Below are 25,242 nucleotides of genomic sequence, written 5' to 3'. Positions count from 1 at the left end.
ATATTGGGGGGGGGGGGGGGGGGAATCATAAACTTTTATTTTACTCTGTTTAATTTGTTTTATATTGTCTGAAATTAAGTTAAATCGTTTAGAAAATGTAAATAATAATAAAAATATACTCAAAGAGACATGAGCAAAACTTTACATTTGCAATACCTCATGAAAGGTTTGTAGATTTTATTTCAATTGGTTTTAATCTTGTATGTGTTTACATCCTCTGCAGTTGAGGACTTGTATGAGACGGTAAATGACCGGGAGATCCGTCAGGTGTTTGAAGGCCAGAACCGGATCCACCTGGAGATCAAGCAGCTGCACCGGCAGCTCGCTATGATCCTGGACGAGCAGCGGCGATACGTTTCAGTCATCACCGATGAGGTCGCCAAGAAGGGGACGAACGCTGAGTCGGGACAGGTGAGCATTTCATATTTTGAAGCATAGCCGGTGGTTTTGCTTCTACAAGGTTTAGATTCATTTAGATTCAACTGTTTTTATGATGGCTTATGAAAACCAATAAACCCTTTTTTATGACAGCTTTATCATATGTCAATACTGGAGTGTTTAATCTTCAGACCGCTATGTTGTATTTCTCTTTCAGCTGGACACTTCCAGTCAACAACAGTTGGGCTCTGTCATAGCCACCCAGCAGGAGGTTCTCAGAAACCTGAATGAGTTGAAGTAAGTAACAATAATGTCATTGTTGTTGTTGTTTGATCATTCTTTAAAAACTAGCTGTTGTTTTTGCAACAAACATAAAGAGAGATCTGTGATACTCAAGAAAAACAAGGGAAATCCTGGCGTTAAATCCCTCAAATCATATTTAATCTCAGGATGCAGTGGCTGCAACATCACAGGTGTCTGCCAGCCTGATAATCCAGCTGCAGTAACAGCTCCCTCCACAGTCAGTCAGCCACATGCATGTGCACACACATACCAGCTTAAAGCCTCACCACTTAATAGGACAATTATCACACAAAAATCCTATTGCAGTTATGTTGACAGATATTGCGAGGTATGATTCACGATTAGTGGGAATGACATTGTAATATTTCTGAATCACAATTTAAATTTTTTACTGAAAAATAACTATTAAAATCATGATGATGTGACATTTGTTAGGGTATCAGAAAATGTCAGCTTCTGCAATTTGGACATTACACTTGCAAGTTTAATAATATTTTGTTTAATTGTGCAGCCCTAACCAGTAATTACAGCATGATAGGTATGCTAATATCCAGCTGTTATCTTCTTCTTCTTCTTCAGTAGTTTTAAAAATGGTCTCCTTACCACTCTCAGATGACAGCCAGCACAGATTTTAAGATAATACAGCTTAAGAGATTTTACGATGGTGTGCTTTCAATGGCAAAGATTTAAATTACTGTTTGATTTTGGTACTTATAGGAATTAAGCCTGATTAGGTGTACAGAATGTAATTTTTGGATGTTTAGAGCTTGTATTTAGTCAATAACATATTTGTGCTTTTGTACTGCTTGCCTAAGGTGCTTGTGGGCTTAGTCATTGCGAGCACGCAACAGATAAAAAAAAAAAGTCTTTTTCACAACCACTTTTTTTTTTTTTAGATGTGTGAGGGGATTTTAATGAATGTTTTTTTCGATTTCACCAATAATTCAGTAATTAATTATCCAACTAGTGTACTTATTCTTGGCTTGTCAACTCAAGACTCATGTGTTAAGCTTAATAGAAATCTGAAGCCTTTAGTTCTTTAATTTACTTCAGAATTTTGCAATAATAAATTGTGTTTATTTATTCATGGTGGCACATTTCTCCTTTCACTGCAGTTTGATTGTATGTCTTAATTTTAACACACCATCTGCATTAAGAATTAATCAGAATCACAAGATATTAAAGATTTTATTTTATGTAACATTAATCTCTTAGTCTCATGTATCATAAAAGAACCAAGCTGTTTATATGCCCTAAATCCAACAGGACATTCATCCTCAAATGACTTTGCATACATGATTTTCTTTATTATATTGTTGACCCATAACTTACATGGACCCAGACTCTCAATTGCACATTAATTGCACAGAAACACTTGTTTAATTGAATTTTATTGTATAGGTGGCAGGGAAAGACAGAGTTTCTGTGATGATTCAATTTTAAGAAAGCACATAATCAGTGGCAATTTCAAGATAAGGAGGTGCACAGGGGTAAGCTGATTGCCACTGTAAATAAGTTCAGACCCTGGCAAAAGGCTGCAGTAGCTAATGTGCTAATGCGAGCGACTGATCTGTGTTACTTTGTAGATTAAGCTCTCAGTTTATCCTGACCCATCTTTTAAACACAGAGTTTATGATAGGACTTCATCTCAGACTCTCTAAATATCCAAGGAGGGCTTTTCTGCTCATAAATGGGTCACTTGTGGCAGATGAAGATTAGATGTAGGGTTTAATAAATGCTCACTTACTTTCTCAAGGGAGATTTTTTTTTTATTCCCTTCTCCTTCAAACAAATTAGATTTTGTTTATATGTCATCCCTGTCCATCCTTTCAGACCTCAGCCATGTGGCCGAGCAAGAAAAGGCCACATTTTAGCACCATTTTGTCCTTATCAGATTAGGAGTCTTTAAATACATCTGTCATACACAGGCAAAACATGGTTTACCTCCAATTGATTTCTTGTCACAATCCCTCCCTCAGGGCGTTCTTACTCACGCTGCTGGAAATTCCTTTCATTTGTCAAGTCACTTTTTTCTTTATAATCGTCTTAGATGTGTTTAAGATGATAAGGGAAACTTATTGCTTTCTCCCTGTAAGTAATCAACTTTAAGAAATTGCATTTTGTTGAGAAATATGATCCAGGCTTTGACGTCTTTATTCTCATCTGAGAATGGTTCAGACTGTATTTTTTACTTCCTTTACTGATTAAACTGAAAGTGAAGATACAGATTTACAGATTTCACATTTTATTACTAGTCCTGACCAGCCATGGGAATGGTTTTAGCTTGTATATTTTGATGTCTTTTTGAGGGAATGATGTATGAACTCACTCAAAGAAAGACAGTCCTTCGAGCATTTACCATCAGCCTCAATGAGTCAACGTACTTTACACACATCTTAAATAATGGCCCTGCTTCTGACTCATCACGTCAGTTTTAGTGTGAAAAGGTAAACAGAGGTTTCTATAGTAACAACAGGTTTATTATATAAAACGTAACAAGATATCTATACCCCATTATCAGACATGTTAGGGCAGTGACTTTTAACTCCCCCGTTTTGGGAAATACGCAGTCTCTGCTGGTTGTCTGGCAACCTCACAAGACGCGCAGAATAAACAAATTATACATAATGTGTGAATTAGTGAGCTGTAGAGGTGCTGGTAGTTTTTTTTTTTTTTTGACAGAGCCAGGCTGGCTGTTTCCAGTATTTATGCTAAGCTAAACCATATTTATCTGGTTCCCAGATTTCAGATAGCGTTCCTCTGAGGTCTGTTTGTTAACCTCCTGTACTTGTAATCTGTTGTAAGAACATGTTTTTATAAGGGATTAATTTAGCAATCATGACCTCTTTTATCAGATGGTAATTTTCTGTTTTTCAAACTTTGAGACTATGTAGCCTCTAGTGAATAGGGGATTAAAAGATTAATTTTGGACAATATGTATTACTGTAAATAAATGATACCGCACAGCATATTTAAATGTTGGGAAACATTCAACACATGTATCAAATTCTGAAGAGTAAACATTTTGACTACATTGCTGAGATATTTATTTGGTATTAGAAGGCAGTTGCACTAAAGATGATTTATTTCAGTCCTTTGGGGAACCAGTTGCAGTATTAATGTTTTATTGCACAATGCTTCTACAGGGACTGTTGGCTCTCCAGCCTGTAAACTGTCACTTAGTGTATCTTCTCTTTGTCAATGTAGAAACTCCTTCCACGAGTCACTGAAACAGATCGGCTCAACGCAACACCAGGGTAATGCAGTCGGAATGGGAACGTATGAGACCATTCAGCACTTCAACGACATCAAGGAACATCTGCACACGGTCAAAAGGGATGTGGAGCACCTGGTCCAACGTAACGTTCAGGTGCAGATTCTTACTTTGATCAGTTTATGAATCAGGTAAGGATTCAGCTGACTAAACTCTCTCTTTCTGTATGTTTTCACGCGCAGAATCCTGCCGAGAAGGCTGTGAAGTGTCCTGAGATGCCTCCCATGCCTTCCTGCTTATCCACCGTTCATTTTGCAGTCTTCATCGTCGTCCAGTCAATTCTGTTCTTCTGCTACATCATGTACAAGTAAGAAATCATTGTTTTTATTTTTTATGCCATATATGTGCTTTGATGTGGATTTACATGACTCTCTAATGGTTTGTGTCTTTCCCTCTTTTAGAAGTCAACAAGAAGCAGCAGCAAAGAAGTTCTTTTGATTAAATTAATTTCTGAATTGAACGTCTGTAAATGAGGGAATGTCCATTTTGATTATTGTTTTTGGTTTGATTATTTTCAGATTGTAAGTTATTGTACTTGAAGAAATTGGTTTTGTTGAAGAAGTTTGTTTTAATTCATTGCAGATTTTTAATTTGATCAGTAAATCGCTGTGTATGAATGCTTCTGTGAGACTTCTGGATTTTCAACATGATGTAACATGCTCCTTACAGTATTTTTGGTTGGTCAAATCCTTAGATTTTGTTTTCAAAAGTTGAGATCTGCCACAATCCTATTCCATGAAACTCAACTGACAACAGAAAAGAAAACCCTGTGTTTTGAAACGTGCAATTTTGTATAAAATAATGCTGAACTTTTGGTGATGAAAACTCAGAGCAGATGTCTGCTACCGTTTATCTGTTTTGATTGAGTCAAAAATGTCAGAATCTGACATATCCTCTACCTGAACAATTTACATAAACAGAAAACACAAACCACTCTGTGGCGTCTGTGTGTTTTATCATGTGAGACACAAAATGCATCTACATTGAATAATATGTAGTCTGTTCATCTCTCATGATGAGTTTATTGCAGCTAGTAGCTACAGAAGAGGAGCAGTTGAAATGGCTAAATGTCAAAGCATACTGCATACAGTTAAGGGCACTCAATGGTAGCTAGTACCATTTATAAGCAGTATATAAACACCTGATTATAGTTTATAACCCACATGATTTTGTCAACTCCCTCTTATGAAGCATCTATAACGGATGTATAAACAGTTTGCATAACGCATTATAATGTATCTGTATAATTATACATGAAGAAATTACAGTGATAAAGCATTTATTAACTGTTTATACACAAATGCTTCAAATGAAAAGTTATAGTTATTGACAAATACATTAATAAACACGGTGTCAGCTTACATTATACGGTTTTATAGTGAGGTATAAACCACCACAACCATGCTACTTAAGTAGGCCTATAGTGGTGCTTTAAGCTAAATGCTAACATGCTAATGTTTAGCAGGTGTAATGTTTACAATGTTCATTGACTTAGTTTATTGTGGTAGCACGCTAATACTAGCTCATTAGCAGTAAACACAAAGTGCAGCTGAGGCTGATGGGAATGTCATTAGGTTTACAAGTATTTAGTCATAAACCAAAGTATTGAGCACATTAAAATGTTGGCAACCAAACCTATTACAGTTCATCCTGAGGGAAATAGAGCAGGAATGTCATTTGATGATGATCCAGCCAATAGTGGTTGAGACCTTTCACTAATAACCACAAATGTCAAACTAATGCTGGCACTAAAGGAAAAGTCAAGGGTTCATCAAAGTCATCATGAGGCATCCAATAGGGACCAAAGTGGTGGACCAACTGGCCAGCCAACAGTGCATGAAGCATTCAGAAACACTGCTAGTGCTGCTGAGTTGTGGCAATATCAAAAATACTGGATAACGTTTCTGGCTAAAGGAAACCTGAAAGCTTATCAGCGATTATTTAGACATTGAAGCAATTCACATCTTTCCTTCAGTGAATAACACAGATACATGACTTAGATAGATATTCTATAACATGTATTACAGGTTGTTTCAGTTCATTGAACACACTGATGGAGGGATTTTTCATCTATCTTACCACTGCACACTTTTGGCCAAGTGCAGTACTGGATGCATAACATGTAACTATAACATCCAGGTTCAAATCCATGCAGCACCCTTTTCTCCACGTCATCTCTCTCCACAGTCCCAACATTATCTGCTTGACTGAACTATCAAATAAAGGCACAAACAATCCTATAATAATAATAATTATCACATAGATTCCTGCTTTTCTATATATTTTACTTTACAATATGCTTTAAACATGCATATAACATAACCAAAGATATTACAAGAGACATTTGGTTGCAGGTGAACCTTTTTAAAAATGTCTGTGCTCAGGAATATTGGGGTAATAAGTCCTTCACCAAGCTTTCAGATAGTGAAGTAGTGATAGGGTGAAATGAACTCAGAGGTGTCTCCTCCCCACCTCTCATCCTCGTGTCAATCATTCTCCCACTGAACAATAGCACGGCATGAACGATGGCTCCATTGGGGGATAAACAAGACTCTAATCCCGCTCCCCTCTCTCTCTACTCTACTTGGTCTCACCAGTATAAGCTGCACACGGGCCAGCCCGTACTTTACTAATATGATTAAGCACCAGTGGGCGGAAGCAGCATATGTGGTCCCAAACTGAGGACACCCATCACCAAAACCATTTTTATCATGAGTGCTGCACCTAGTTCTTCCAAAGAATGCGTCAAAGTGTCAAAATTAATAAAGGAAAACGTCTACAAAGGTCTGCACGATTTAAAAATAGAGAGAAAACAGGCCATCTGCCTCTTAGCATAGTGGAGCAGGGAGGATTAAATCCAGATTATGGCCCTGGCAAAACGTTGTGTGGGTGTGTGTGTTTGTAAGTGTGTGTGTATGTGTCTGTTGCTTGTCGTCAGTGTGTCCTTGGCTCCATAGTCAAGCAGCAGGTTAGCTAGAGAGCTACCACTGGATTTGACGGCTATAGGAGGGAGAACCGGAGGGCACAATAAGGGGAACAGCATAATTTTCATCTACAAAAATATTCTTATCCTCGCAGAGTAAACAGCCACACAACTCAAGATGGCTTTCTTGATCAAGAGCATGATTGGGAACCCCCTGTCAGGAATTGGTCTTGGTGGTGGAGGTGACAAAGAAGAGGAGGCCACCCCCACAGATCCAGCCAAAGCAGCAGGGATGACACGCGAGGAGTATGAAGAGTACCAAAAACAGGTGGTGGAGGAGAAGTAAGTAGAAACACGGACAGTTCTCCACTTTTAATTGATGCCACTGGCCCATTGGAAACAGTATGGCTGCAGTATGTACAATCTGACCTTGACAAGTGGTTTTCTCCTGCATTACAATCCTTCACCGTTCTCCCCCTTTTGAACTACACATAACCATATATTTTAATATAAACCTAACTAAATGTAAACATTTTAATCATGTATCGGTTATTTTCATGAGTTTACAATGAGCAAGCTGTGTTTCTGAGAGATGCATCTGTTGCTGAAGGTCACAGCCATAGTGGATCTTTTCTTTTTTTTTGTTTTCCTGAATTTTCATCATAATAAGCCACTGAGGCTATAGGTCATGCTGGACCTGGATCAATAATCTCCTATAATCTGTCATCTGTTTCTTCATCAAGTGCATTTATGGGTAATATTGTAAGGGACTTTCTGGTTCTGAACACAGTTGAGTAAGCAGTTGTAATATGGCAGTTTTATTTACAGCTTGAAAACATGGACATTAGAGCAATAAATGTTGGAATATTTCAACTGAAACACTAAAAACCTCAGTGGTTAAGGTGGGGCAGCAAAGGAAAGAAATCACAATCCTGCAAAATTATATTTATTTTAGAGAGATCACCATTTTAGGTAGCCAAGAGTCCATATTGATAGTTTTCTACAATATAGACACATCTTATTGTCCCTCTTCATTAATTTTCAATTGAATATCTTCAATCTTCATCTACAGTCATATCAGCAGCAGGTAGCTTAGTTTTGTCCACTAGGGTGTTTCTGTCCACCAATGCATTATGGTCTGTTTATCTTGTATAAGGTTCCAGTTCCTCTCACTAAAGCAGACATTTAAGTAATACAATTTACACTAAGCAACAGTGTGATGTATCCATCCTAAATTCCATCTTGAAGAAAATGTGTAAATATATATTTTATATATTTTAATATTAAAACATTTCTTTCAATTTTGACAAATCTGGAATTTGTATTTTTGTGATACAGAGTAGATTTTGCAGCACCAAGCAGATCCAGTCAGCCTGTATTACATAACAAAATTAATCCAGCCTCTCCACTCTTATGTGTACTTGATTTAAAAGACGACATAAAACGTCAACATTGCCCATAATTGTAGATTTCTAGTAACATTTTCAGATGTATGGCAACAAATTCTGATCCACACAAACACCTGATAGAAATGAAAAGGAAAGAACATGAAAGACTATTTGTTCTTCATAAAAATTCTCAAAAAGTATTTGTATAATCTGTCCGGGCAGATTAAGCATTTTAATTTGTTGAGTGTTTGTTAGACACCTCCATCCACTGTGTTGTTGTTTCACTACAGTTCAAGTTGTGGCATCTTGGCTTGATTGCAAATCTCCTTGACTCAGTCTGGCCTAATAATCCCATCTTTAATTGGCTGAGAGAAAGTATGTGAGTCTTGTCTTGCAGGAATACACAAAGTCTCATAGTGTGTGAGTCCTACCGGAAAACTGATTCAGTCCCAGGGATTTAAATACATATGCTTTTATAACTTGATTCACAGATACCAGAATCACTGATGAAAAATGATGTATGATGTATGTGTTGTCATACAACAAAATCTGATTTAGTGTGTAACACTGAACACAGCTTTAGTGTATTTTCTATTCTATGAATCTAAAGGATGTAAACTGTTAACACTGGAATCACTGAACGTAATCTTATTACATTACTAAGAAAATAAATTTATGGGCACGCCTTACAGATTTCAGATCTAAGTAATATTATATATTTTCCAAAGCTCTGAATTACCCTGTTATAGGTTTACAGAAGTAAAATAGCATCAATTACAATAACAGTTTTCAGTAAGTGGTATAACAAGACACTGCAATTGAAAATGGCGTAGCTGGCAAAACTCATGCATAAAACTTCCATGTACTATTAAAATAGATTTTGGGATGTTTACACCAGTTATGACAGATTAATAATAGTCCATCTTGAACGAAAAGCCAATTGAGATACACTTATACAAAACTTTATTTACTAAACAACACACCTCAGTGGTTACATTTAAATATCTTTCAACAGGCATGATTTCCTGCTTAAATGATATTCAGATGAACTGGAGGATGTTGTGTTGCTCTCACTGCCTCTGTGTTCAGCTGATTGTATATATGCAGGGTGCCATGCTGGATTAAGATATAGTGAAAACAAAACAGACTAAGCTATTGGGAAGAAACGATTTTTATGTGACAATCCAAATGTTGAAAAAAACATTAGGCTGCTCTTGAGCCGTTGATACACCGATGACAAACAAGAGCTCACATAATAAACACAAGGTCATAAAAATCCCCTTTGTACTAGTATTTTCCTACAGCTTCTACCATTGTATTCTCCAGAAAAGAGATTAAGATTAATAATATTTTTACTTTAACTAAGTTGGGATGTTCTGGAGATCAACAAAAAAGGCTAATAATGTTTTTATTTCTATTTCAGGATGGAGAGAGATGCAGATTTCTTACACAAGAAGGCAGAGAGGGCAACACTCAGGGTGTGCCTCAGAGACAAATACAGGCTGCCAAAGGTAAAGAGTTTTTATCCCTACTGTTCTAGTGTAACTCATATTTATTTCATTTAATACTATATAGTATGCATGAATAAATTCTCCTCAGTTGGAATACAAAGGTATAATGGTTTAATCTAATCTTTACTTTAACCACATTTTTAGCATTAGCACTATATACATATTTTATTATAAGACGCTATAATATAGTTGTAAGCATATATAAGGACATATTAAGTATTTGTCAGCGACTTCCCCTATAAAGACATATTTCATATTATTACAACTGTGTTTTCCTATATTGTCATTCATTATTATAGTGTTTATACACCAGCCTCCACTTATGGGTGCCCATGGGGTTAAATGTTTATATACTGTTTATAAATGCTTAATAGGGAGTGTTAAAGTAAAGTGTTAACAGTTGCTTAAACTTGACACCTATGACCTTCTTTTCATCAGATTAATCCTTCTTTTAGTCTTTTAATAAGAACTGGTAGTTACAATTTACGCTCCTTATTAAATGGGTTTGAAAGTGTCCTGGCTGCAGTTAGAGAAACAGACAGCTGCTTCATGGTTGAGGTTATCTTTATCTAACAGCAGCACTTGGCAGCTGCAGCTTGGACAACAGGAGGTGGAAGCCATGCCAGTAGATTAGTGGGATAGACGTTCAACCAGCGTCCTGGAGACGTTAGCCTATGTGTCCCATATTGCACCTTGAGTCTTACAAAGCCAAATGCCACTGAGCAGGTGTCCCAGGCTCATTAGGGAACTGGCTTTAAGAAAGAACAACGTCTACTAAACCAAGGCAATAGAACAATTTTAAAGGACTCGTGAAAAAAAAAGTGCAATGGAGGAAGAAAAGAAGGTATGTTGGGATTTTATTTAAGACATTTAAAGAAAAACACCAGTAGAGTGTCTTCTAATTGTATAAATTAACCTAGAGGTGAAAACTTGCTTGAAATTAACTTTGTGTTTTTATGGCAAAAGAGTGAAATCAATATCTAATACAGCTTTTCTAATACCATTATTTTTATTCTGAATGCAGTGATGACCTTGGCTTGTGGAGGTGTTTGTCTCCCTCAATAGACACTCTATTATTCCCTTTCTGGTTTAAACAATGGGTGCATTTCTTTTCATGGTTTGTCTTTTAAATTGTGACCACACACATATGTATGATGAGGACAATGGCAGGAGGCTATACATATAAATCCAATTATTTTCCATAAATGATGTTTACATTGCTTGTAAGCTGGAAAAATAACTAATGACAATGAAACGACGAGTCTCTATTAGAACTGAAATATATATTTTAACTGGATTTCCGACAACAAGACACTTAAAGGAATCATGTTCTGTTTATTATTTTCATTTAACAGGTAAGAGGTTGAGAACATGCATACATGCTATCAAGCGTGAGGTCAGAAGAATATATATTTACACAAATATAAAAAAGTACAAATGTATAGTATGAGTCGAAACAGGAAGTCGGTGCTGTTAGTCTAATGGAATTAGAGTCTCGTGCAACGCTATAGAAGTTATCTTTAGACTATCGTTGGGATTCGGAGAGGAAAGGCTAAGGCAGGGCTGAGATAATCCCCCAGATTGACGTTGAAAGTAGTCACAGACTATTGCATGACTATTCCAGATATTGAGTGATGTAGACTGGGTTTGTTGGAAAGGCTTTAAATTGAGAATGTACACACGGTGAAGGAGCATGGACAGTGAAGTGAAAAGAGACTCTGCTTCGCAAAAATGTAGAAAACACAGACAGCAGAATATCCTTGAGAGCAGCAACTGGAACCTGGATTAAGATGGACTTCATCTGTTTGTTTGTGTCCTAGTTTTCTTGATTGTTTATAACTTGACTGTTTATAATTTGAATTCAGACACCAATGTAAAGTTTTAAATGTGTTACATTAGACCTAAAATAAATTAAATCAAATGAGGAAAATAATATTAATCAGAAAGTGGTCAATAAATCAGGTTTATGTAAAGGAGTACAGCATGTTAATGCTGTAGAAAGCCTTTAAGTCATCCTTCAGGTTGTTTACTTCTGCAAATAATAATTTAATGCCATAAGTATACAGTCTTTTTTATAGTCAGGGAAAACAATAAAATGCTCTCCTTAATGTCTGGTATTCTTCATATATAACAAAGTTATAATGACATTATGGAGAATTATTTTAGCTAATCTATTACTGCTCCAAAGAAAACAAAGAACATTTGAAGATAAAAATGTCTCAAACCATGACATTTTACAACCCTCTATTATACATTTTGTGACCTCTTTCGTGTTCTAAAGATGTTGCATACCAAATAAGGGCCGTTGTGATACTTAATATGTGATCAGAGACTTTCTGATCCTTGTCATACGTCTGTTTTTGGGTTCTGACCGTGTTTTCTCCCCAATGTTGTCGTCTGCAGAGCGAGCAAGATGAGAACATGATCGAGATGGCCGGGGACGACGTGGACGTACCCGAGGAGCTGCTCAAGATGGTGGACGAGGACGCCACGGAGGAAGAGGGCAAGGACTCCATCATGGGCCAGTTTCAAAACTTGCAGAACATGGACATGGACCAGCTGAAGGAGAAGGCCTCGGCCACCGTCACCGAGCTGAAGAGCAAAGCAGAGGAGAAGTGCTCCGTCATGTGAATGGCCAGAGGTGATGGTCTGGGTTTCAATAATGAAGAAGAAAAAAGGGAGAAGAGAAGAACATGTGAAACACGCTTTCTGGCAATCTGCAGACTGAGCTGTGTTAATAAGTTTGGGATTCAGTTACTCCGTAAACCGCCTATAAAGTATTCATTAAAACTATAAGCACTAAAAGGGCAATTTGTCTTTCTGTGATCAAAAATCTAAGCCTGGCCACCCCTACCGGTCTGCATCTACTGGAGGATGGGTGGTAATTTACTTATTTAATTTAACTTTTCATTGCAATAAACTGGGAATACTTAAATACTAAAAACCAGGGTGCCCCATCTCTACCCCATGACATTTTCTTTAGATCATGTATTTAGAAAGTGATTTTATTGCTTTTTACATCACATCACAGGCCACAATACATAAAAAAAGATGATTCTTTGTGATATAAACTTTTTTCTCTGTTTGTTGTGAAATGAGAGAGTTGCGTGATTTTAAGTCAAATAAATAACAATATACTAAGACAAAAAAAAATAATATTTACGTTAAAATTCAACCCTGTCCAAGTGTTTCAACTTTCCTTTTGGTTTACTGGTATTTCTAGATTATTTTTTGTATGTGGTGTTTGAATTAAGTATGATATTTAGATTTTCTTTCGATGTTAAAGCAGACAGTCTTCATAAGTCTTGACATGTTGATTTACTTTGAATCTGTCTACACATTGTAATAAAAACGGTCAAGCCTGAAACATTTGCAGAGACATTTGCAGATTTGCACAAATCATCATTTGAAAATGCAGAATGATTTATTCCATAAACACAAAAACAATGTACATAAACACTGATGAAATATATGGAGGTACTTCAAACTGAGAAAACAAATGTATTGTTCAAATAAAGATGTATATTGAAAAGGTGAAATATGTCTGTGTGTGCTGGATATTTGTCAGTCAAATTCATGTCTCTACTAAGCTCCGTGAGATTCAATTATTATTAATTCAAACTTTTCACAGACTTGATTTTAGGAAAAGACACCTTGTTAAATGTATTAAGTTTATCATTTCAAATCCTCAGTTGTTTTTACAATGGTCAGTCGCACAGATATTCTGTTATACAACCATGAAACATTTAAAATTATGCAACTACAATTAATCACATCTACCTAAATCAGGGCTAATGCAATGAATAAAGAATAAAGGTCTTAATTTAATTGGGCATTATCCAAACACTTGTTCGGGATGATTAGGCAGAACAGGGGGGAGGAAGGAATCCCCAACATTTAGAGTTTCACATGAACCTAAGTTTAAACGGCTGTGGATTTATAAAGTCTGGAGATTACCATCTAATAGGATCAGCATAGCCAAGGTTGTCAGCCCATGCCCCCGCTCTCTCTCTCTTTATCTCTCTCCCTCTCTCTCTTTATCTCTTTCCATCTCTCTCTCTAAATGAGAACAGGATAAACTGAAGTCTTGCAATACCAGAACTTGAGCTAAGAGACAGGCAATTTATAAAAATGTGAAACTGGAGGTAAAGCACAGACTGGGGGTACTCGTACCACGGGGGGCACCCTACTTCTGCAGTTGTAAATGGTTAAAATAGTTTAAAAGTAATCGATATATGATTGAAATAGAGACATTAACATTACCTTTTCATGCACATCCTGGCTGAACTGATGACTGAAGTATTATTATTCCAATATTTTTATTGATTTTCACATTATATAACTCACAGCAGTACTCAATACCCCATAAAAAATGATAATATACACACATAACTGCATATGCTATAGCCTCAGCCTGGTGTCTTGTTATTGGTGTCTCGTGAGGGACGAACCCAAATAATGCAGTTAATGGGTTGGGACTAATAACTTTATTACACATATATGAAAATGTATCAAATATACCCTGCCAAAAATAGAGTCAGTTTCGGGCATAATCAAAACATGTGACTGAGGCTAGCCTGGTCCTGCCTGCATCTAATGCAAGTCGGGTCTAAACCAGGGTAGAGATTGGCTAGCTTACTTGCAGATAGATATAATCTGTGCAGAACCTTAAACTGCAGCAACCCATGTCGAATACATATTGATGAGGAGTGTACCCATGTAATTGCTGCCTGCCAGTTTACATCTGATATGGTGGTTCTTAATTCTTCCTCCCATAGCCTTACTAGACGATTAAGTGGTATGATGGAAATTCTCTGGATATTATCATATAACACAGACACCAGACCTCTGTCAACTGGATCCATGTTCAAACAATCATCTATCCATGTACTCTGAGGGTTTGTTAAAGAGGAAGTGGTTTTACATAACCCGTACCTGCAGGTATCTAAAGAAATCTGACTGAGGGATACTGAAGTCTTTCTTTAACTGTTCAAAAGAAATTAAGTACCCTTCCTTAAAAAGGTCCTTCACACATTTAATCGCTCTCCTATGCCACAACTGGAAAGATGGGTCTGTGAGAGATGGGGCAAAATTGATGTTTGCTAGAATAGGGGAGGTGATAAGAGCTTGTTTATGCTTAAAATGAATCTTAAACTGCGACCATATCTTCAGACAGCCAGAAATGATTGGGTTGTTTGTCCAACAATGTTTACTGAGGGGTAGTGGGGAACAAATTAAAGAGCGAAGCAAAACAGGATTACTTGAAAACTGTTCCATTTGGCACCAGACCGGAGATGACGTGACGTATAAAGACCTTTTTCACAGCAGCCATTTTTGGGTTAAAGTTGGTTATGGTTGAGTAAAGTAAAGACGACCCAGATGGTTTACTAGTTGGATAGAAACACATCCGTTTCAGTATTTATTATCCAACCTGGCTTTAAGTCTCAGTAGCCAGTTACAACGGCTCCTCCAAGAGGGAACCACTTTCTTTTCATCTTGTTTAAAGATCAGATCTGTTAATATTGTTGTATTATTTTACAGTAACTCTTCCATATTATTATTACTGTGTTGTTCAAATTAGACAATATATGTTGGGCTTTTTGTATAGTATAGTATACCTTTCGCTTATTTTACATCAGCAGCTAAATAACAGTGTTTTATTGTATAAATACACTGTAGGTTAGACAATAGCACTGTAAAATAAATTACAGTAACATTTCCTACACAGTATAATAATGTGCTGCCAAAAATATCAGTATAATACTGTACTTCATTTTACAGTATATGATAATAATATATGGTCAGGGCCATGATCTATCTCAGATTTGGAAAGGCTTTTTGCACTGAAAGGACAAAGAATTTCAAATTAATTTTGAGTTGACATCATTTTACAAGACACTGTCTGTCTGCCATCAAAGTGTGACATTATTGGTATTGTGAACACTGCAGGTCATTATACTAGTGATACAGAAGCTTTGTTCCGCCTGTGTGAATGCGATTTTCAAGGCTAACTGGCAGCTGAGCATTGAGCTAACGATAAAGAAACTGAATGTTTGTCTTTTTCCACAGGTCAAAACATAATTGACATTTTAACAATTAAATTGAATCAAATCAATCTCAATGAAACGTTTCCAACATACATCTGAAGAACCTATTTCTTCATGTGTACCATAAAACATTGTCAGAGCTCTTATCAAACAAGAGATCACGTTTAAAAAACTTTTGCTGTATAAATAAAGTTTTGCATGCCTCACAACCTTTTGGAGCCAATTAAAAGAGTTCTCAGTTAGCATCTCTCTCCCTGTGACCCCCCTCCACTGCATGCAAACAAAGGATAAGGTCACCTTCTGTAATTAGGAAAAGCTAAATAGTTTTAGGGGTTTTAACTCTTTTGAGTAATATAATGTAATCCCCTTAAGAAGGATTACCACACTGCTGTCAATCTTTGTTTGCTGTTAAGTGGTTATAGCCCAAATTTGTTATTGTTTGGGCTTTGTTACCTTCTTTGACTCAACACCTACAGGAAACTGGTTAAAAAAACTCCTCATAGTCTGGTTTATGACTCATTAATACAGGATTTAACTGAGTTTAATTAGCCGGTAAAGGTATTTAAGTTTCTTTTATTCAACATGTGTCAGGAGGTGCCAGATTCTTCCTCTAGGTCAATAAAACAAACAATTCTTCTACACAACTAAATAAATGTCTATTTGGTTTGGCAACAATATCTTGACGCTTTGATTAAATATTAAGCTGTCATCTTGCAATCCGTGTCCTGACCAGAAATCTTGTAATTATGATTTTGTTGTACCTTAATCTGTGGGCCTAATCTTCCTCTTTTTTTTCTACAGACTGACATGAACATGACATCTGGAGGAGTGGAAAGATGGTTTTAAGATTTATGTAAGTAGGTTTAGAGCCAGCACTGACTGATGCACTTGAGATGGGGAGGAGTTAGGGAGGGGAGTGCGCTGGTGCCTTCATGGGCGCAGTTACCCCTAAATCAGGGGCAAATCCAACAGGACGTCCCCTCTCTGACGTGCAGCAGGGGTGCCGCATGAGCAGGGGGTCTTTACTTACTTTAAAAGCCCCCTCTGAAGATGCTGCTATCCACTGAGCAAGTCTGGTCTTACTGGTGCCTATCTTGTGCGCAAGTTTTCCAACAGCCCTCAGCTCTGGTTTGAAATTTGCAACTTTAACTTAAACACAAAGAACAGTGAAGATACATTTGAAAACAAGTTGGAGTGTGAGTAATTTTTATTTTTTTACCATCTTTTTGGACTTCACCGACAAATGTGGCTTCTTGGATCAACTTCCCAAGTGATGATGATGGATGAGCGCTTGTCTCCCTCCGCTCGCTCCGTCCAGAGCCCTGGGGAAAACCCGTCTACCATCCACAGCATAGAGGCGATACTGGGATTTAAAGAGGACACCATTTTCCACAAATCATCAGCATCCTACAGCATGACAGAAAAAGTGCTGGTCAAAGATGCTGAGCGGAATGTAATTGTGACCCCAATGAAGAAAAGTCATTCCTCAGAAAGTTTTGACAGTAAGTAGATTTAGTTTTATTTCAAAATGTCAGTATCAAGTCAGTTTAAGTGCAAAAAAACTAACTTAAAACATGGCATGTATCATCTGTAATATTAAGTCTTTGGGTTTCTGAAGTTTTTAAACCTCTAGATAACGTTACAAATCATCCAGTATACTAATCATTTTCCTACATCAGGTGTCATTTTGTGGGATTTTGCGTTTCAGCAGATTCAACTATAAATAAATCCCCCAAAACGAACAAATTAATAAATAAACACATTAATGAGCTACTTTGGAGGGGACAAGTAGAGTTGGAACTTAATTGAAACTGTCAGAATTTGATTTTAGGAAGCATATTTAAACTTTGCCAAAACTTTCAGGCTTTTCCTCACACGGTTGTTTCTCCGCAGGTGTGTGTTGCGCCAGCAGCGCCGCAGAAGCGTCGGTCTGCCCGGACTCACCGGACAGAGACGGCAAACTGTCCGATGATGAAAACCCCAAGAAGAAGCACCGTCGGAACCGGACAACTTTCACCACCTTCCAGCTTCACGAGCTGGAGAGAGCTTTCGAAAAGTCCCATTACCCGGACGTGTACAGCAGGGAGGAGCTGGCGCTGAAGGTCAACCTGCCGGAGGTCCGAGTGCAGGTACGGGTCCCCAAAACAGAATCGCCCTTTTTTCTTCATTGTGCACCTGTATATTCGGCCTAATGGTTACTGAATAACCAAATGTGGTTACAATCCTGTGGCCATATATGCATTATATCCTAAACACAAGAAAACATCTGTAATATAGTCAATTTAATAAACACAGTAACAGAGGAAAAACAGGGAATCTTTCCAAAATAAAATTCTGATACATTCAGTAAATTTATTTTGGGTACATCTACCATTATCATATCAAATTAAAAAAGCTACATTATAAATTTAGAGAAACTATTTGTGACATGTTAGTTTAATTTTCTCACATTATTTGTTATTTTCTTCCTTGCACCTATTATTCCCACAACAACCTTATGTGCAGAGTAACTTAAATTGTTTAGATCAGTGAAGAAAAGTTTTAAGTTTGAGGAACTGCTGCTGGAGAAAAAAAAAGCTATTTTCATATCTGGCTGAGTTAAGACTTAGACATTATCTATTTTTAAATGTTTAACTTGCTTCAGGTGAGGCTCTTATAGATTCAACACTGAAAGAAACTGAAAAGCTGGAAGTTGAATCAATTTCTTTAAAAAGTTTTGTCACTAGTGATTGATTAGCTTTATAATTTTATGCAAAAAAGAGCTTAATTTAATCTCTTCACTTCATATATGTTTTATATAGTACATTAAAAAGAATACAGCCTTTTATTTTATGCATTGAGTTGAAGTGAAAATTAAAATCCTCCTCTTTTTTTGCAGGTGTGGTTCCAAAACCGGCGGGCCAAGTGGCGTCGGCAGGAGAAGCTGGAGGTGAGTTCCATCAAGCTCCAGGACACCTCCTCCTCTTCCTTGCTCTCCTTCCGCCGCTCTCCCACCAGCTCCTTGGGCTCCAGTCTGCAGCTAGACCCCTGGCTCTCCACCCCGATCACCACCTCCACCTCCCTGCAGTCACTCCCGGGCTTCATCACAGGCTCGCAGGGCCTCCCAGGCACTTACACCCCTTCTCCTCCCCCTTCCATGCCCTCTTCCTTGCCGGCCTCCTTCCTCAACTCCCAGGCCCTGGGACACAGCCCTCACTTGCCCCACATGGGCTCCATGTGCCCCCCACCGCCAGTGTACCAGTGCTCAGCTGATCCAAGGAACTCCAGTATTGCCTCACTGAGGATGAAGGCCAAGGAACATATTCAGTCTATTGGAAAGACGTGGTGATGCTGCTGGAGGTTAAACCATGGACATGAGAACCTAGAATACGTCATGCTGCATCTTTTGAAAAACTGACTTCATCTTCATGCTGATGGGATTTTTATTTTGGAAGTTTTAAACATTTAAATCTTCAGTTGGCATCCTGGAACAGAGACATCCTCATCACTTATAAGGGTAACGCTTTAAGCAGTATATAAAAATGTAATAAATGGTATAATGAAGGTGTAAGTAGATATAAGTGTTTATGAATGTATTTGTCAACAAGTACAAAAGATTATGAATGACAACATCATAAAACACAGTTGTAATAATATAAAATATGTCTTCATAATAGAAGTTGTCAACAAACAAACCCTTTAAAATGTCCTTATAGCTCATTACAACTACATTCTAAAGTGGTATAACTCATTTAATTTAATATAAGTAAAGTGTTACCCTTATAAGCAACTATCTGAAAATCTGTGCCACTAACTGTGACATTCCTGTAATATATGAAGCTAATGAACACTGATGTGCTGGTGTTTTCCTTCCTCCTTTTTTTCTCTGCAAGCTGTGTTTACTGTAAGGTTGTACATTCATTCAGCCCCGTGTCATTCTTATTCAGTGTTATATTGCCGATGTAACTAATACAGAGTTCATTAGTATCAGTATTTATTCCTCTTTTGTACATGGAGCCCTCCTCATTTAAATTCATTATCCCCTGCTGGTTTTTGATCTTCATCATGAAAGATTTAACAAATGTGAATATTTTATGTATACAATAAACTTTATATGTAAAACCCATGAACAAAATAGTGGCTGATCAAGTTTTCCCAGACAATTTGTCACATTTGAGAAATGCAGATTTGTTAGACAACAAAAAAATGTGCGTGCATCAGAAATGACTGTGATACAAAAGGAAACAGCAGGAAAAAAACATTCATTACCTGTGGTTGATTTGCACATTGATGTAAAGATATTTAAAGCAAATAATCATGCTGCAGAGAAGTACATGAAAGATCGACCCACACTAATGGGGGAAATATTGAAAACAGCACCTCTCAGTGGTGAAATCCTCTATCAGGTTGGGGAAATAGCGTTTTTCAGAAAGAGCAATAAAACTTTAACACTAAAGCAAAGCTAGTGATTCTTTTTCAAGAATAATTAGGTTATTCAATACTGGATTGAATCCTCAAATTCTCTCTAAAACCCCTTATAGCCTCAAATAAAGCCACACATCTTACTGCAAATGCAACTTTGGATCAACAGAATTCATTTAATCTCTATCGTATCAGGTTTCAAACCACTTTAACAAAATAATTTGATTTAAAGCAGCATTAACAAGAATAGAGAGTGTTATTCAGAGACAGCTTAAACTCCCAGACTTCCTCCCTCTGTTTTACAGAATGAGTTTGTCAACCCACTTATTTCCTCCTCATTAACTCCTGTAAACTTCATCCCATTCGCTCCTGGGATTAGACTCATAATGATGGGGTGAAAGTGGCTTGTACCTCTATTGTTCGCCAATCATCCGTGACAAATGAGGGAAGAGGACAGAAGAGAAAACTTTCCTTTGGCTTTAAAAGAAAAACTATGTGTGTAACCAAATTGTTTCAATTAGCATTTCCTATTGTCTGCAACCCCTGAGGGCTAATAATAGTCCCCATCATCATCATCTATCCTACTGTCCTAAATAGACACTGGGGTGTGTTTGTGTTTATTTGTTCTGATGAGAAAAAGCAGCATCAGAGCTCAATTAATGGGCCTTAAACTGCTTTCGGTGATCTGTTGTCATCTCTAATTATGATCATGTTAACTGGTAAGTTACTCAATATGTAACACAGAAACCACAGATGCTGTCAAAATGAATATTGTGCGCCATCTGGTGACATAAACTGCTTTACTGTATAGGTGGAGCATTACATATTTTGAAAAGTAGAAGGCTACTCGTGTTGTGCAAAGCATGATCAGACATTCACAATGCAGTTATCACAACTTAGATTTATCACAACAAGTTAGATTTATTGAGCATTCTCAGCTTTTATAACATAACCTTCTCATGTCAGTCTGCAATCAAACTGCTGCATGACATGCAAATTAGAAATTACTGATAAAATAAACTTTTATTGGGTTTCCAGCGTGTTCTTACAGCAGACAAAATTTACAGTGTGGATATATGATTACAGGGTTTAGAAGATAATGATGACAGAATTTGTCTTGCGTTCAGGTGGAATCATTGTCTTGCAGTTTCAAAGCCAGAAGAAGCAGATCTGACATCTATAATGTAGTGATGAAATGGGGGAAAAAAACATATGTAAACATCTTATTTCCAAAATGGTAACACTGACAAGTTAGAGTAGAAGGTACAATCCACAAACTGACCTCTCTGAGATATTTGTCTCGGTCCTCTTCTCTCCAGCCGCTGCGCAGCCGAAGCAGCCTGTCTGCAGTTTGTGGCATCATCTGTTTTTGGTTCTTTTGTTGCATCAGAGCCTCCATCAGACGCTCATATGGGTCCAGCTCTGTGACCCCAGCTGTTTCTGAGGGTGTGAGGTAGTCACTGTTGGTCTCCTGTAGTTCAGGCAGGCTCTCGATGCTCTTCTTCCCCATCAAATGACCTGGGAAGTTGGACACAATGGGATGCATCAACTAGTCTGGAATAGATCTGTTTGATGTTTAAACAACACCATGATAATAGCCTAATAGCCTATGTAATTAAACTGTATATAAAATCCACACTCTTACCACATTGCAAGCATGGATGGTTAGAAAACAATCTATTGCAATGTATTCAGTATGTGTCTCCCATTAAACAGCTTTATAAGAGAGGTACGTTTGTTTAATGTACTTTAATTCAATTTACTGTAATTTACAATTTTGTCCTGTCCACCAGAAGCTAAGAAAAACCTGTCTGTCTATTACTGTACATGAATAGGTAACATATGAGTTATTGCTGGCACACATATGTGGCAGATCACTGCATTATTCTAATTATTATAAATTATTAAACATTATTATTTTTTACAAGTGAGCAAATATATGTTCTTAAGAGCAACTGTCTAAGGGAGTTCTAAATGTGCTTAAAATATTGGCTGATCCTAAGAGATATTAGGCTATATAATTTTCTCTAAATATAACCACCAAATATGGTGCATATTTACCAAATAAATCAACCAAACTAATATTAAATAATAATAATACAATTCAATATTACTTTTGCTTATCATATTGAAAATGTGAAGTTTCTCTTACCTACTGCCCAGTGGTTGCCGCGTGGATACATTTTGCCAACAACTGCCGCAGGACTCTCCGAGCAGTACAACATACAAGGTATTGTAGCCAGAATAATAAAAACTGGCCACACTGGTCTGCAAGTCCATGAATAAAATATGCACACTCCGCCCATGTTATCAGAGGAAACTGTGAGATCTAAACAGTGGTATATTAATCCTTAGTTGCAGTTAATCAGCTTGATCTAACTTAGAAAATCTCCACCATAGTCGCTTTTTATTGCTGTGAACAGATATCGCAGAGAGGGGAAAAGGTCTCCAGCTGCAGACTTCTTGTAGTTACACTCCCGATGCCTTTGTTAGAAGTGACTAATGATGAAAGTTAAATGCCCCTCCTGATACATCTGTGCGTCAGCGGGTGTTTTTAAAAGTAGCACGGTGCCAGAGCCAGGATGAGAAAGTGAGGATGACAAATGATCATAGGCTGTAATTATTATTGCTCGCTATTGTTTGTCCAGAGATTGCAGGGTGACTGCAGGGGGTGGCAACGTCATTTCGCGATGATGGACGCAACTTCTCAATAATTGCTTCCTCTCTCCAAATAAGTGGTGGAAAGGTTGGCAATGGCCAGATCCTTGACTTGAGAAAAAGTGATAATACCAAAGTAATATATCCTAATATTGTTAGTATGCTACTATCAGCAAAAGTCGGCTACCAGGAGTAAAAAATACTCCTTTAATCCTAACCAATAAAAGATTTTTCATTATTAAGTGAATTATTATTTCTGAACTTGCATGTAAGAGGGGTTTTAATGTTGAAGCTGGTTGTGGTGGAGCAAATGTTACTGTTGGGCAGTGTAATCAATAGTATATTATATTTTAAAAAGTGATCAAATGCTTTACAATGTTAAATCTTAATCTAAAAAGGAGCTGATAAACACCTGTCATATTAATATAGTGAAGTAATGTTGAATATCTCATTCTGAAATGAAATTTAATTGTACAAAATGCACTAAAGTACATAAAAACAATTGTACTAGAGTATGCCACCCATTTAGCATTACACTCCTATAACATTGCTGGACTCATAGTAGGGTACAGTTTTTATTAAAGGCTCAAAATCATTGCAGCTGAAACAGAAATATTGTCTTTTTTATGCCACACATTTCTTCCTTGTCAAAACGTGATGCCTATATAACCCACAATGACAGTCAAGCGCCTACAGTTCAGTCGGACATTCAGATGTGTAATGCTACTAGGCTAATGTAGCCTCGAGCCACTAGCCTCAAACAGAGATGAGGAGCGGGCTACAGCGGTCTGATAACCTCACTTCTTTCTGACCCCACACCTACAGATTTCATTGTCAAACTTGTACTCTTCAGTCCCAACCAACACTGACTCAAGTGACATCACTTGAAGCACTTTATCAGATTTTGCACAGCTCTTTCTGGAGCCACAAAAGGCTTTATACAACTTTTTCTTTTGTTTTTTACATAAGTTGATGATATGTTTACCGATCATGATTAGTAACTCTCAGTCTGTGTGAAAACAGTTGTATAATGTCTTCTGTGTCTGATAAAGCAACTCATGATATTATCAAGGATAACTGCAGAGTCCACTGTTTTTTGAGTTTGGCCTTTTATTATATTAAATCAAAGTAACTGGAAAGTCCAGCCTTCAGAATATTTAATCAGTAAATTACAATAAAAGTACCTCAAAATTGTACAGTTATTGAACATTATTTTCTACCAATGGCTATACATTTAACCAACGTGTGTTTTATTCAAAGGGTGGGGGGAAATCTGCAGATAAAGAGATTAGGAAAGGCAGATTATTCTAAGAACTCAAAAAGTGACACACCAAAGACTTTACCAAGACTTTTATTGTGACATCTGCTGTGCTACTAAAAAAGAAGGTGTACTCACTCACTTATTCCCATTCAGTTTTGTTAAAATCTGTTTTTTTAGATCATTGTTTTCAGAGCAGAGGAGATGACGCGTCAGTTAAAAAAATCAACAGTGAATGTGCGTCAAGACGCCACAAACTACGATGATGAATATTTTTGCTGCAGACAACACCTGTTGTGTGTTACAAGAATTTGACAATGCAGCACAGTATCATTTATCGACACAGTTTATTACAGTATATTTATCCCTCTGGAAAGGTCAACAGTGTGAATTAAGCAGTCCTCAAACACAGTGAGGCCCCCACGCATGAGCCTGTGTGAAATTCTCATACTTGATTGATCCCTTTCATGACAGTGTTGACAGACAGATTGCTGGAGGAAGTGAATAGATGAGGACAGATAAGGGGTCCATGCAGCAAGTAAGGAACATATTGTGTTGAAAAGGTTGAAGGTATTGTCAGGTCACAACTCAACAAACACATCCCAGGATATTAGAGAGAAACTCTTGCTCGTAACATATCATATCCTCATCTAAGGGTGACCTTAACAAAACAGGATGAGTCACCAGTGGTCAGAGGGCAGTATGGAGGTAGGACACACAGTGCAGTGCCATCTGAAATATTTGTTGGTTTATTTTTATGCGAGAGAACAAGATCCTGCATATGATCATGTACCAAGAAAATGTCTTGAGAAATCACAAAAGTCCAAGATTACTGTACGACTGAAATAAAACACTGAATCCCTTCATGAACATACTGATACAGTCTTATTTTATGTTTTATTTAAAACTTTAAAAACCCTTATATGGCGATAATGGGGAATATTATTGAGGTGAAATTACATCTTGCACAACAAATTAACAAAAACAAATGAGAAAGACTTGAAATATGTCAAATGCTGCAAAACAAAGGTATAAACTCTGCATACTGAGAAGCCAAGGAATTTTTAATCATTTATTCCACTCATTCATGAGCTCAGTAAC

At 37.2% G+C, this 25,242-nt stretch overlaps 4 protein-coding genes across 4 annotated transcripts in view; 3 read left to right on the top strand and 1 right to left on the bottom strand.

Moving 5' to 3' along the window:
- The window catches only part of lman1 (lectin, mannose-binding, 1), an 11,150-nt gene extending 6,261 nt beyond the window's left edge, over nt 1-4,889 (top strand). The window contains exons 9-13 of the mRNA XM_035668516.1: nt 224-411; nt 596-675; nt 3,889-4,051; nt 4,138-4,262; nt 4,357-4,889. Coding sequence (XP_035524409.1) covers nt 224-411; nt 596-675; nt 3,889-4,051; nt 4,138-4,262; nt 4,357-4,393 — 593 coding nt within the window. The 3' untranslated portion in view covers nt 4,394-4,889. The remainder of the gene's footprint in view (nt 1-223; nt 412-595; nt 676-3,888; nt 4,052-4,137; nt 4,263-4,356) is intronic.
- A 2,167-nt stretch (nt 4,890-7,056) lies between these two features.
- cplx4a (complexin 4a) lies at nt 7,057-12,705 on the top strand. Its single transcript, XM_035668188.1, has 3 exons — nt 7,057-7,220; nt 9,690-9,777; nt 12,181-12,705. Exons 1-3 carry the CDS (start codon nt 7,057-7,059, stop codon nt 12,406-12,408), a joined length of 480 nt encoding a protein of 159 aa, XP_035524081.1. The 3' UTR covers nt 12,409-12,705.
- Nucleotides 12,706-17,067: 4,362 nt separating this feature from the next.
- Nucleotides 17,068-19,152, top strand: rx3 (retinal homeobox gene 3). The gene is made up of 3 exons (XM_035668186.1): nt 17,068-17,326; nt 17,718-17,953; nt 18,703-19,152. The coding sequence occupies exons 1-3, from the start codon at nt 17,068-17,070 to the stop codon at nt 19,150-19,152; spliced, it is 945 nt and encodes a 314-aa protein (XP_035524079.1).
- A 2,096-nt stretch (nt 19,153-21,248) lies between these two features.
- Nucleotides 21,249-22,663, bottom strand: grp (gastrin-releasing peptide). The gene is made up of 3 exons (XM_035668512.1): nt 22,378-22,663; nt 21,508-21,743; nt 21,249-21,402 (listed from the first exon to the last, which is right to left on the bottom strand). Exons 1-3 carry the CDS (start codon nt 22,529-22,531, stop codon nt 21,349-21,351), a joined length of 444 nt encoding a protein of 147 aa, XP_035524405.1. The 5' UTR covers nt 22,532-22,663; the 3' UTR covers nt 21,249-21,348.
- Nucleotides 22,664-25,242: the final 2,579 nt, after the last annotated feature.

This window comes from Morone saxatilis, unplaced genomic scaffold (genome assembly GCF_004916995.1).
Source record: "Morone saxatilis isolate NCDOM2014 unplaced genomic scaffold, NCSU_SB_2.0 Contig21, whole genome shotgun sequence".
Taxonomy (NCBI): Eukaryota; Metazoa; Chordata; class Actinopteri; family Moronidae; genus Morone; species Morone saxatilis.
The sequence above is the reverse complement of the archived record's forward strand: the minus strand, read 5'-3'. Positions and strand labels throughout refer to the sequence as shown.

Excerpts from the sequence above, each read along its gene's own strand:
- grp (XM_035668512.1), bottom strand. The coding sequence starts at position 22,531 with ATGGGCGGAGTGTGCATATTTTATTCATGGACTTGCAGACCAGTGTGG. Across the intron at positions 21,744-22,377 it reads CGGCAACCACTGGGCAGTAG|GTCATTTGATGGGGAAGAAG; the intron begins GTAAGAGAAACT and ends CCAACTTCCCAG. Across the intron at positions 21,403-21,507 it reads GAGACAAATATCTCAGAGAG|ATGTCAGATCTGCTTCTTCT; the intron begins GTCAGTTTGTGG and ends ACTACATTATAG.
- cplx4a (XM_035668188.1), top strand. The coding sequence starts at position 7,057 with ATGGCTTTCTTGATCAAGAGCATGATTGGGAACCCCCTGTCAGGAATT. Across the intron at positions 7,221-9,689 it reads AAACAGGTGGTGGAGGAGAA|GATGGAGAGAGATGCAGATT; the intron begins GTAAGTAGAAAC and ends TTTCTATTTCAG. Across the intron at positions 9,778-12,180 it reads ACAAATACAGGCTGCCAAAG|AGCGAGCAAGATGAGAACAT; the intron begins GTAAAGAGTTTT and ends TGTCGTCTGCAG.
- rx3 (XM_035668186.1), top strand. The coding sequence starts at position 17,068 with ATGTGGCTTCTTGGATCAACTTCCCAAGTGATGATGATGGATGAGCGC. Across the intron at positions 17,327-17,717 it reads TTCCTCAGAAAGTTTTGACA|GTGTGTGTTGCGCCAGCAGC; the intron begins GTAAGTAGATTT and ends GTTTCTCCGCAG. Across the intron at positions 17,954-18,702 it reads TGCCGGAGGTCCGAGTGCAG|GTGTGGTTCCAAAACCGGCG; the intron begins GTACGGGTCCCC and ends CTTTTTTTGCAG.